General features: G+C 43.9%; 1 protein-coding gene across 1 annotated transcript in view; it reads left to right on the top strand.

Moving 5' to 3' along the window:
• LOC124545795 overlaps positions 1-14,056 on the top strand; it is a 725,491-nt gene that overhangs the window by 581,024 nt on the left and 130,411 nt on the right. The window contains exon 2 of the mRNA XM_047124741.1: positions 6,892-6,975. Within this exon, the coding sequence (XP_046980697.1) occupies positions 6,892-6,975 (84 nt within the window). The remainder of the gene's footprint in view (positions 1-6,891; positions 6,976-14,056) is intronic.

Raw genomic sequence — 14,056 nt, 5'->3', positions numbered from 1 at the left:
AAGACACAAAGTACAGTTATCAGACTGTAAGCCCTGTATGCAGCAGAAACATTCCCCAATACCAACCACGGCCTGTTTAAAGGCTGGACATCAGAGAAAGGAAGATAGTTACAAAAATCCTTCGTTTCAGATGCCACAACAACAAAATAATTCACATAAAAAATGAAATCCTTTACGATACTACCGAAAAACTCTCAGACAGAATGAGGAAAAGAAGAACTGATTTTTATGGACACATCCTGAAAATGAACCCAAACAGATTCTTTTAAAAAAATTGACTGCCTCCGCAACAAAAGGCCAACCAAACTGGTTTAAGGAAACGAATAAGGACTGCCGAGAACTCCAAGTCACAGAAAATATGCTCGGAGATAAAACCGGAAAAAAAGAGAGAACGAGATTCCAAGTCAAAATGAAATAGCCAAACGAAAAATCTAAATCTTGTCAGAAGAAAGGAAATCAAGACTAGAAAGAATAAAACAGTATTGGGCTAACATGAAGGAACAGAACATTGAAAATTGATTGATACTATGTAACCCATAGTAGGGTGAAACGAAAGAAAAAGAAGAAATGCAAAAGCAGCCACTTCATTCGCTTTTCCGCGTATGGTTGTGCATGGGAAACACAAGATAGTCACACATGCATTAAATTGCTGTGGTTTACGTTTGTACCGTGTTCATTCGGGTCCAACTCCTCATTACCAAAACATCCCTGTATGTGGGGATATTTTTAACAAGCGTTTCTCCTCCTCCAGGCTAATTAGTGGAGTTTTCAAACCACACTGACATTAATAGGCACGTTATAAAAGTAAATTAGGGCCAGATTTTACCGCGTGTGCATGAATGTCTGATATATGTACTACTGGGAAAAATCCGTATCTCGTCCATTAATCAACATTTTCTGACATATTAGCTCCAGTTATCGGAGAAACGTGTGCGGGCCGTTGCGCGGCGAGTTTCTGTAATGAGGTTAATTTTTATTGCGTTTTAATTAACCATCACCTTAATGGAATTAAGTATATTTATTTTATGTCCGATACTGCTAATTCGTAATTAGCGGCTGGGTGGCGATCGGACGTCGCGTCCGCGGCCGCATTCGTTTCGTGTTAAGGCCTGTGTGTGCGCGCGCGCGCCGTGCGGACGTCGTAATTACCGCAGTGCGCCACGCCACGCCACGCCACGCCACGCCGCTGCACGCGTGCCGGCCGCGTCGCAGCCAGCGCCCGAACAGGTTCGACTAATTCCTCCGAATCGCGCCATTTATTTTGCCCCCGCCGAGCTATATATCTCCTCAGGCAACGTCGGCCGTTAGAAAAATTGAGCGTGCATTATTTTGACATCAGCGTTTCAGAGGAGATTGTAGCCGTTCATCACAACACTTAACATTCGAAAGTTTCGGTCTGAATTACGCTGCCACCGCATGTTTCCACAACGCTTTTGTGACCTAATGGCAGGTGAATAGACACCCGTACGTGAGAAAATTGCTGATCGCCGTTTGATTGGCCCGTTTATCATATGTGCTATGTCTGTAAGTTTGTTCTCTGGGGACATGTGCGGCTTAAAAAAAACTACAGTTGTTTTTTTTTAAAAGAACCTTACACCACCTATGATTAATCTTTCGATCAACGCTGCTCCCAACAGTAGGCAATACTGCAGGTACTGCTACGCCTCCTTACTTACGTCTGAGCTATGAATTCATTTCAGGGCACTTGTTTGGGTGATGTTCAGGCATTTCCTCTGATTTCCTAATTTTAACACAAGCGTACATCGTCGGGAATGTAGAAGAAGTATTACACTTTCCATTGCCCTTGTTCGGTAGCCAGGGCGCAGCCCATTAACGTCTCGGCATGTGGAGCTCACTCAGTGAGCCAGACAATAATTAGGTTTTTCTGGGTAATGTACTTAATTTATCTCATACCTGCAACTTCCATGTGACTGCTGTGATGTAATTTACTGTGGAAATTTGTGGCAAGTTCCTATGGGACCAAACTACTGAGTTCATCAGTCTCTAGGCTCACACACTATTTAATCTAACTTAAACAAACTTACGCGAAGGACAACACACACACACACACACACACACACACACACACACACACATGTCCGAGGGAGGACTCGAACCTCCGACGGGGGGAGCCGCGCGAACTGTGACAAGGCTCCTCGAATCGCGCGGCTAATATATTTTCACTAAGCGGTAAGACGTTACACTGAAGAAGCTAAATTTGCAGAAGTGCATACGATGTCAGAAGCTGTATTTCTACATCCTCTTGTATCAACACCGAAGTAAAATATGTATTTACAATGCAGTCTTCGTTAATATTAGTACGTCAACTGCGTGGCGTCCATAGGCTCTGTAATCGATCAAGGCAGTGATGCCAATGATTTAGTTTACTGTTGGAATTAAGCAATTCAGACAAATCAGCTAGTAATAAACAGCCCACTGAACTTCAGTTCTGTTAGGTGGTGCCTTTAATTCCCAGAAATTACTCTCCTCATGCTCGAATTAGCTCATCATCTACATAGCAGTTTGAAATAATAAACAGACATCAGCTGATTCTGTCATTCTCCGGTTACATTTAATTAGGTTCCACGTGCTGACATAAGGAGCAGTTAACGGAATAAGTAGTAGCTCTGAAGTTGGCGTTAGTACAATATGTGTGACACTTTTACTCTCAACATAGGATTGGATTATACAGCCAACCGGTTGCACGTAACTGGTAGGTACATCGACCTAGGTTTAGACACCTTCTAGGAGTGTCTTCATCAGAATGAAATTTTAATAAATCCCGTAAAATAATACGTAGAAAACTAGAAATGACAAAAACACATTAACCAAGACGACAGTTTTCTTGATGTACAAAGGTTACCTACGTAAAATTACATTGCTAAAAAGCAATGGTCAGAATTTAGAGCGGCTGTGCTCAAGTCAAATATTTTAGGCGAATGGGATTCAAATCCCTCTCCAGCCACCACTATTCACACATTTCCCTAAAGCTCCAGCGATGACTACCGGTATAGTCCCTTAAATAAGCGGCACCGATTTCCTTTTCGCCCTTGTACACTCTTGTTTTTACTTCGATGAAACATTTTTTTATTTGTTTCGTATTGTTTCGCAGTATTCACACAAACGAGATTTATGCGACAGCATGGATGTTGTTTGTTGACGAATACAATTAGCTGTGAAATGGCGTAATTATAATCGAAGCGTTAATACTTAGCAGTTGATTACACTATTAAAACAGATTTCGCTTCATTCTGGAAAGAACTGTCCAGTAAGAGTTCCATTACGCTTGTTAACGAAATCTCTTGCTTCCATACTCACAATTCTTCTGTGAAGGATAAAACCCTCGCCATAAAATTATTATTCTCTTAATGTTTTTAAAATTCAAATAACCAGTAAAAAAGTGTAATTCGGCGCCACTCCCGAAGCGCACAAATGTAACTTGTTTCAGGGTCATTGCTAGGTGTTTTGCTGCCCTGTGCGAGAATTGAAAAATAAAGCCCTCTCTTTTTTTTACTACTATCGATTTAGATTCTTCCGATATACCCCCCGCCCTCCTTTTCCCCGCTCCACACCACCAATATCAGTCGACACAAAAATGCAAATTTCCTAATCAGTAAACTAAGGTGACCACACGTCCGCCGGCTTGAGTGACCGAGCGGTTCTAGGCGCTACAGTCTGGAACCACGCGATCGCTACGGTCGGAGGTTCGAATCCTGCCTCGGGCATGGATGTGTGTGATGTCCTTAGGTTAGTTAGGTTTAAGTAGTTCTAAGTTCTAGGGGACTGATCACCTCAGAAGTCAAGTCCCATAGTGCTCAGAGCCATTTTTGAACCACACGTCCGCATTTTTCGGGGACAGTTCTCAGTTTTCATCCTTTGTCATAAATTTCTTTAAAACTGATTGAGGACAGCAAATATCCTTAATTTCCATCTATATCCATAGTAACAAATATCCTTAATTTCTTATTTTCTGCCCTCAGTTTTTGAAACTTCAATTATATCCTTTATTTAATTGAAAAAAGTTGGATGAATAAATGTGTGGAATTGTTTTCTGGTGTGAATTGTAGAAACATCAGACTACGTCATCTGGATACTCGTGGTGTTACTTCGTTTCTGTTTCAATTGAAATATTTTTAGAATGAGGAATAACTCTTATCTTTTCAGCATCCACTTTACTTTAAAGTTAGGTAGAGGCAATGTGTTCACTATCGCCAAAGTAAGTAAAGACTTATTAAGTAACTGTTCCGTATGTTTTTGAAAACAGTTACCTATTATAATTTTTCATTTTTTCTGCGCGTTTGCTAAGGTCTTTCGCTGTTTGATTTGAAATTAATTTTTTCCGCCCTTTGTCGCCCCTAAAATTTTGCCGCCGTAGGTGGCCGCGTTGTCTTGCCTAATGGTAGAAACGGCCCTGACTTCTTTCAAACTATGTTTACTTTTGATACGTGTTACCCACGAGTTTCGATTGTTATGTTTACGCGTCATTCATATGTCTGGGGCCAACCAGATGCTGTTTTTCTATATCAAATCACAATGCTTTCTGAGCTTCACATAATCAAGAACAACAGTTACACATCGGTATGTTGAATTTTAGGAAAATGTTGTAAGCGTGTGCTAACATGCTCGAGTGATCGACAGTGATGATGTTTTAAACGTATTGTCACTTACTGATTAATGACGCGTGGTATGAAATTGTTATCTGTTACTGTTTTGCACAACAAAAAAAGGTAAGAATATATGTTTTTTTTCCTTCTTCTTCTTCTTCTTCTTCTTCATGGAAAGACCATGGAGGAAAAATGAAGCACATAGCTCTCCGTGTAAAATGGCGGCGTTACAGTTCCTTTAGAGACTTGCTGAAGGACACCTCGTTAAATAATACGCGCGGAACACGTTAATCACAGAGAGCGGCGTGCTGTGGGACCGCCCCGGCGTCTCATTATCGTCGACCGTAACGGACAACGCTAATATACGCATGTAGCCTAAGAGACCAGACACCCAACTGCAGTTCTTAAGGACTTGTTTCTCGTCTGTGCAGCACTCCTCCTATGTTTTTGTTGTTTGACATGTGACATATAACTACCTCGATTTACTTATTCTTCGAGATCTGAAAAAAATAGGCAGCAAAATTGAGCTGATTATTGCAGGCGACATTAACACTTGAGCTGAGCTGCAATAAGCTGACTTCACGTGAAGGGTATTACCATTACTTAGTGTAATGGTTCCCATTTCGCATAATGCCGTTCTCAAGAAAACAAAATAAGTGATTGAATACATAATACCTGTGCGACAATCTTACTAAAAATGAAGGGGCAACATTTACTAGATTAAAATCGCCTTTGACAATGACTGGTTTGAACTGGAAGTTGCGTGTATATGTTCTCTCACGTTTTTCAATTTGCATAATAGATCTTGATGTAGTGACACTGCGATTTGACCCCTTACGGACATTTTGAATGGAATGCGTTACCCCGGCCGTCGTGGTCGAGCGGTTCTAGGCGCTTCAGTCTGGAACCACGCTGCTGCTACGGTCACAGGTCCGAATCCTGCCTCGGGCATGGATGTGTGTGATATCCTTAGGTTAGTTAGGTTAAAGTAGTTCTAAGTCTAGGGGACTTATGACCTCAGATGTTAAGTCCCATAGTGCTTAGTGCCATTTGAACCATGTTTTGAATGTGATGCGCCTTTTTGCATTTTAGCACCGATGCGTCTTTCAAAAATGGTTCAAACGGCTCTGAGCACTGTGGGACTTAACATCTGAGGTCATCAGTCCCCTAGAACTTAGAACTACTTAAACCTAACTAACCTAAGGACATCACACACATCCATGCCCGAGGCAGGATTCGAACCTGCGACCGTAGCGGTCTCGCGGTTCCACACTGAAGCGCCTAGAACTGCTCGGCCACACCGGCTGGCCGATGCGTCTTAACATGCTTACAACGCGACCTTTGGGCGTATTTCGAAAAGAAAGGACCTAGCCTCTCACCTAGAAAAATTATTTGTTTAGTTCGGTTTTACTCCTCGCAGCCACAGATGGCAGAATGAAACAGTAAATAATACTGATGTACCTCGTAATTTTTCACACCGTGTTTGAGAGTAACGTTTTTGATTCATAGAAAAAACAAACATACTGAATATTCTGATTTTTCTGCTGTTGCCTTGTAAACACACAGGTTTCACGACATGTAACATCATCCAGGGCTAGGGCTATCCAACGTAGCTGAATGTTGCTGTAAACATGTTGGCGTTCAGAGATGGCTACACACTAAGTGAAGCTCTTGTCTTTTTGTAAAACCAGAAAATAGCTTTCGAACTCACTATCATACGTGTAGCATGATAGCTTGGCGTTAGGTTACTATCTCTTTTATTAACCTTATCGAGACTGGTGTCCTCTGAAGATATTAGAAAATGTTTGCGTATTGGTAATGTTTGGACTTGCAGGAGCACGCACGGCGCGTTAAACTGAGAAACGTTCGTGCGTATACCCCGATAGGCGCGTTCCCTTGTTTGCTTCGCGCGCGCGCGCGGACACACACACACACACACACACACACACACACACACACATTCTTTTTCCGATGGGATGCAGTCATGCTTAAGAAGATCTCAGTTGTGTAGCACAGTGGGCTGACATGGTTATTATGAGAACTCTGTGGAGTGACGTTGAAATAAATTTCCTAATTTAACTTTTGCTGTTGTGTGAATCAGTTGCATCGCAACTGCGGACTCATTAGGCTGAGCTGCAGAGTCTCGAGTTTTACCTTTATCTTGACTGTGCCTTTTCGTTATTTTCTTCTCCTTTTTTTAAAAAAAAAGAAAAATGAAAAGATAAAAATACAGTGCGGATGGATTTTGGAGAAGCTGGTAACGACATTTCCGTTCTTCTTGTTTCAGGATGAGAGCGAGTCCCAGGCGAAGAGGTGGCTGCCTAGTGCGCCCCGACCTCCGTCCAGCCCGATGCACCCCACTTCCAGAGAGGTAAGTCCCAGCTGGCGCCCGCTGGACAAGTCGAGACATGTGCGCATAAAGTGCGTCCCGTGGTAGCCATGGATTTCAATTCAGTGAAATTTGTCATACTTGCCTAGCTCGCCAATTTTCCCAACATATGAAACCTAATTTCGTTTTGATTATGGTGAAAATAAATTCTGATTCCATACTTGCTTGACACTGTCGACATCGTTATGACAGCACCTAACACAGTGAAGACCTACACTACCCATCAGAAATGCAACAGCGATGCAATTGCTATAGCTATGAATGGAGAATCATTTGACAGATTCTCTTTGTGAAGAGAAAATTTATTACCCTTTCCAGGAAGACGGCACAGTATCTGAAGGATTGCTAAACTTCATGGGGCATGAAATGCTTAACAAATATCTCGTGAGTCACGTAAGAGGCGTTATGGTTTCATGAAATGCCTTTAGGAACATGGCTATATTCTGCAGTCTTAAAAGAAGATTGAACACTAAGAAGAACGAGTCGCGGGCCGCGCAGGGTAGCCGCGCTGTCTGGGGCGACTTGGCACGGTTCGCGTGGCTCCTCCCGTCGGAGGCTGGAGTCCTCCCTCGGGCATGGGTGTGTGTGTGTGTGTTTTCCTTCTTGTAAGTTAGTTTAAGTTAGATTAAGTAGTGTGTAAGCCTAAGGACCGATGACCTAAGCAGTTCGGTTCTATAGGAACTTACACCACCACCACCACCACCACCACGAATGTGTCGCGGCACAAGAACGTCTTGTTTCGTTCACAACATTTGTTAATGTCTTCTGCAGCAGGAAAAGGTTTTATGCTGTCAGTCTACAGTTTTCGTGCAGTATCCAAGTTTTCAGATGATATGCAGGGGCTGTGGTTCTGCGATTTTCAAGTGGAGTGATGCCTAAGAATTTACGCGAGAAGTTTGTGATGACGTTTGAAGTACGAAAATACATCAATTGTCAGTAATTGTCTTGTCGCTTTGCTGTAATAACAAACCTTAAAGCAAATAAAAGTTACATTTTAAGGGGAGATTCTTAACCGGAGTTCGAACGAATTCTAAAGGCATCGTGTCGTACTGAATTAAGCCTGTGCTTATAAAAGTATTTCACGCTGAGCGGAAAGGCACCTTTATTAAGGAAGTGAACCTTTATTCGGGAAGATAGTATTTTAATACTGATCATCCATTTCATTTCTGTATGTCTGTAGTACTTCTGAGAGAGCCCTGATTTCTCTTACTTTATCGTGATGATCAATTCTCCCTGTGTAGGTGGGTGCCAACAGAACTGGTTCAACATACTGAGGCATGTCTTTCCTACAGTCTTGGCGGTTCTAATCTCGTAATGTCCCGTTCGATGCCGAGAATGGCTGAACGTTAATAAAACCAAGAAACCCTGTACTTTCATCTATGAAGTCTAGATTCAGGTTCTTTCTTGATCTGCGTCGGAAGCTTAAATTTCACTGAGATTACGATGTATGACGTCTAATGTTTTAGAACGGACGAGACATACATTAAGATTTAACGATCATTAGACCAGTTATCCTCCTTTCCGTAAGTGGACCTTAATGGATTTTATAACACAGTTGAAAAAAGATCGCCGGCCGTTGTGGCCGAGCGGTTCTAGGCGCTTCAGTCTGGAACCGCGCGACCGCTACGGTCGCAGTTTCGAATCCTGCTTCGGGCATAGATGTGTGCGATGTCCTTAGGTTAGATAGATTTAAGTAGTTCTAAGTTCTAGGGGACTGATGACCTCAGATGTTAAGTCCCATAGTGCTCAGAGCCATTTGAACCATTTGAAAAAAGATCCCGCTAATAGAGAAGTTACAATGGAAAAGGAATGAAACTTCCTCCCACATTATAGAAGTTCTAATTATTAACCAATTTTGTTGGCACCCACCTACATTGGGAGAAATGATCATCACGATAAAATAAGAGAAATCAGGGCTCGCACAGAAAAATTTTAAGTGCTCGTCTTTCCCGCGCGCCGTTCGAGAGTGGAACGGTAGAGAGGCAGTTTGAAGGTCGTTCATTGAACCTTCCGCCAGGCACTTTATTGTGGATAGCAGAGTAATCACGCGGATGTAGAATCTCTCTGTCTGTCTGTCTGTCTCTCTCTCTCTCTCTCTCTCTCTCTCTCTCTCTCTCTCTCTCCAATATTTCAGAAAGAGGAGTTAAAAAAGTCTTTAAGTATAGTTATTTTATTTAGTAGTGTCTCCACATTTGGGCCTACTGCCATGCATGGCTATATCGAGTTAGGGAACGGAAACATCACAATTCCACTTGATGACTGTCAGTTACGGTAGAATTTCAAAATGTTCAAATGTGTCTGAATTCCTAAGGGACCAAACTGCTGATGTCATCGGTCTCTAGACTTAGACACTACTTTAACATACGCTAAGAACAACACACACACCCATACCCGAGAGAGGACTCGAACCTCGGGAGGGGCCACGCAGCCCGTGAGATGGCGGCTCAAACCACGCGCCCATTCCACGCGGAAATAATTTCAGCTAGAGTGGACTTTAAACAATATAATTAAAAAGTAATGGACCTCCAGTTGTCTCCAGACGAAGCTGTTCAGCTGATTGAGAGAGAGAGAGAGAGAGAGAGAGAGAGAGAAAATTACAAAGTTGTTTTTCTGTATTTTCAGCTTACGTAGATAACCAACCGTCAAAGATCCAATATTGTGACGCAAGAAGTAACTTATACAGAAATGGCCTAACAATTACAAGCAAACGAACGTATTAATTACAAGTCAGTTGTGCATGTATTAGAGTTAAATTGCATACTTAAATGGAAACAAAACGCGCCAAAATACAAAGTTGTCAGCTTTTGCTCATTTCAGGGCAAGCTCTCGCTTTTTGTAGTATTTAGTGTCAGTTAAGAAGTAGTGTGGTCGTTACGTGCATATGTAACACGTCCTATTTGACCCACAGCGACAAGTGTCAGATGAGCGTACCTTCTCTTGTGTGGCGCCACGACACGCCAGATGATTTTCGCGCGCCTGCCACACGCATTAGCGGCGGCCGGCGTCTAATCTCGTGTGATGCCGCAGTCGGAGCTGCGGCCGCGGCCGCGCTTCGCGGCTCTTTTTTGCCGGATGCTGATGCGGACGCAGAGGCTGCCGCGTGTTGACACCCCGGCGTCCATAATTTGCCTAATGGCCGTGTTTTTCCGCGGCCCTTACTCGAGTACCCTCCGCGTCGCGTCGCCGGAGCCGTAATTGCCAGATTACCTTCTTACGAGGCAACAAGAGCCGCCGGAATAACACCGGCCAACGGCGCGTCTGTCTCGAGGCGACGAGACACCACGCAGCGTCTGCCGCGTCCCCGGGGCCAGGCTCCGCGCAGAGCTGCGCAGCCGGTCCGTGCACAGTCGTAATAACATCGCCTGAGGATGGCGGTTGTCGCTGAAGCGACTGGTTTTCGGTTACATTGGTTCGTCTCCAGTTTAACCTGACTGTTAAAACCGCTCAAAAGACCCTGTTTGTCTTATAATCTGTTTACTGTTTTTTAGTTCAAAAATGGCTGTGAGCACTGTGGGACTTAACATCTGAGGTCATCAGTCCCGTAGAATTTTTTTTTTTTTTTTTTTTTAAAAAAAAAAAAATCTTTATTTACTTTACAATAATATTTATACATCTAACCCACCACCTTATTACATTAGTGGGTCTTACTTACTACTGTTAGTTACAATTTGCAGCTAATTACAATATGTATTAAGTTGTGAGCTACAGCTTTCTAATTGCAATGGGCAGCTATACAATAAACTACTTAATTAAACTTCTAATATTTTAAAAACTAAACCTACATTTACTTCCTGCAGCGTCACAAGTGTGTCAGCAATATACAAACCTACTTATATGCCTTGCCCATCGAGCTAACCCCGATGGGCGTGCCCCTGACACTGGGCAGGCCAGGATTTTAATCGCTGCAGGTTCCTATATCTAAATTTCTAATCTAATTCCTACTATCTAATTTTAACCTACGTCATTTCCAGTGTAATGTCAATTCCGGGTAATTCCTATTCCCCACCCCCCCTGTTCCCGCGCGTGGCGGATTCCAGACTAAGAGTCGGCCTATCCACGCGCAGGCGGAATGGGAGTAGGGCGTATTAGTCGCAATTTGTGCTATTTAGTCTAGTTCCCTCATGTATTCTCTTAGCACCTTTTGTGATACCTCGTTGGCGAGTTTATTTATCATTTGGAAGGTATCTTCATGTCTAATTAGGTTATAAGTGTCATAGTCAGGTAGTTGGTCTCGTAGTGTAGAGGCAACATCATTGAAGAGAGGGCACTCGTAAATCACATGATCGGGAGTGCCCTCCGGTTCACCACATTCACACGCGGGTGTCGCCCTTTTCCCAAACCGGCATAAGTATGCCGGATAAGGTCCATGTCCAGTGAGAAAATGGATTAGCCCTCTGGTTGGTTCGAAGTATTTCATTTTCAGCCGTTCTGTAATACTTGGTAACAATTCATGTGTCCTGCGCCCTGTTTCATCAGTATCCCATAGTTCTTGCCATAGTTGTACTCCTCTTTTCCTAATCTCGCCCTTATCCCCAGCCCTGATACCTAAGATTTCCTCTATTTTTGTTATGTTTCCCTTTTTACTCCAGAACCATGCAGCTTGCTCCCTGATTTTAATATCCAGGGGGCAAAGCCCCATTATAACTGTTAATGCTCCTCCAGGTGTTGTACGATAAGCACCTACCGATCTTAGAATCATGTTTCTTTGAACCCTTCTCACTGTCATGGCGGGCACCACCCTCGTGAGCCTGTGTGCCCAGACCCCCGAGCCGTAACCCACTATCGATGTTAGTATACTATTGTGATAAAGTTTTATAAGGTGAGGTGGTAGATGAAATCTTCTGTGTCCTATGGATATGAGGTTATTCAGTGTTTGAATAGCTTTCTGGGTCACGGTTTCAATGTGTTTCCCAAAATTCCACCTCTCATCAATGATGATGCCCAAGTAACGTGCGTCACGTCTCCGAAGAACCGGCGAGCGGTTGATACGTACGGTCGGGTTACGTATTAATTGTCCCTTTAATAGCAAGTAGGTGGACTTACTTGGCGACACCGTCATTTTGGTGTTTTGACACCATAGCTGTAGTTTATTTAAGGCAGTCTCTATTTTAGGTTCAATGTCTTCGCGGCTTCGGCCGCCGACCAGCAGGAGGAGGTCATCTGCATACGCTATCACCTCTAGCACTTCCTCACTTTGTTGTAGGGTGTCCAATAAAGGCTCCATATGGATGTCCCAGAACAGGGGCCCGAGTACGGAACCCTGAGGACATCCCTTTGTTATAACTTTTCCAATTCTCTTGCTAGAGGATGATAGCCAGACCTCCCGTTCTTCACAATAGCTCCTCAGGCATCCATATAGCGGCCCTGGACACTCCTTCTCCCGCAAGCAGGAGAAGAGCGAAGGCCACCACAGGTTGTCGAAGGCGCCACTGATGTCAACCATAATGCCCACCACGTACTTATGCGGGGTAGAGCCACAGACCTCAGCAGCCAGGGCGATCGCATCAGATGTCGATCGCCCAGGCCTGAAGCCGAACTGTCTGTCGCTCACCCCACGCAGCACTCTATGTGCAGCCAGTCTGTCAGCTAGTAACTTCTCTAATATTTTCCCTAGTATGTTGATTAAGCAAATAGGTCTATAAGATTTTACATTTGTAGGATCTTTATCTAACCCTTTCCGAATAATGACTACGTTTGCTGATTTCCACACCCTAGGAATTTTTTGCCGTATCAGACACTCATTGTATAGGTGAGTGAGTGGTGCAGTTAGCTGGGGGGCCAGGAACTGCACCACCTCAGCCACAATGCCGTCTGGCCCGGGAGCTTTTCCCCTTTTAAGTGCTTTTATATGGGCAGCTACCTCTTCCTCCGAGAAAGGGTAGACTGCCGTATTATTGATGTACTCATTTTGGTCTTCATGTCTTAATTGTTGTTGCTGGTCGGATTCTCCATCCGCACTATCGTCAGGCAACAGGGACTGGAGGAGGACCTCAGCAGTTTCCTGCCAAGACTCCGTCATCCTGTCCCCGTGCCTAACTGTTGACAATTCTAGTGGAGAGCGGATCTTCTCTCGTACTAGTTTGTACGGTGTACCCCAGGGGTCCTGTGCCAATTGGCTCTGGACGAAGTTTTCCCAGCTTTTTATCCTAACATCCTGGAGTTCTTTCTGAAAAAGACGTTTAGCCTCCCGATATTGTATCAGCCATCTTTGCCGTTCCAGCCAGACGACACTGCGCTGGTAATACCTTCTCAGCCTCCTAACAGACTGGCGCATAGTTTCTAGTTCGGGCGACCATGGCGATGGAGAGACTGCAATGGCCTTCCTCCTGGTCGGTACGGCAGCTTTCACCGCGTTCGTTATTGCGTTGGTCAGTTCTTCTGCTCGGTCATTTACGTCTATGTCAAAGTCTGCTTCACCCTCTGGTAAGGCAGGAATGACGCACTCCCTGGCTAGTCGTTCCCAATTAGCCCTTCTGTAATTAAACTGCATCTCCCACCCCATGGCCCAGCAGGACTCTTTTCCACCTATAATGAAAGTAATTAAATTATGGTCACTTGTAGTGGCGTTTTCCTCCACTTTCCACTCCTGTATCGTGTTGATTGCATTAGGGGTTGCTAAAGTTATGTCAATATTCGTGCCTGGTCCTCCTCCCGCCGCATAGGTTGGAGGATTACCAGGTTTGTTGGCTATCACTAGCTGTGATGCCATGATGTAATCTTCTACTTTTTCTCCATTGGTGTCCCTTGTGCCGCTGTGCCATAGGGGGGATTTTGCATTGACATCAGCCGTGATTATGATTCTTCGTCCCTGCAGCGCCGTGGTTACTGCTGCCAGATGGTCAAGATGTACTTCAATATTATCTCCGTACTGAAAGTACATGTTAATTAATATGACTGTTTCATTAGGAGATAGCAGCTCCACGACATTGCAGTGACTGTTATTAAATTGTGATAGTATAGTCACTTTCAGGGCTTTGTTCGTGATGATTATTGCCGCTTTCGGATTATCTCCTTGGCTGATTACTTGCCACGTCGCGGCTGTGAATGTGATTTTTCCATCCAG

This window comes from Schistocerca americana, chromosome 8, assembly GCF_021461395.2.
Source record: "Schistocerca americana isolate TAMUIC-IGC-003095 chromosome 8, iqSchAmer2.1, whole genome shotgun sequence".
Classification (NCBI taxonomy): domain Eukaryota; kingdom Metazoa; phylum Arthropoda; class Insecta; order Orthoptera; family Acrididae; genus Schistocerca; species Schistocerca americana.
This window is presented reverse-complemented; position numbering and strand designations above follow the sequence as displayed.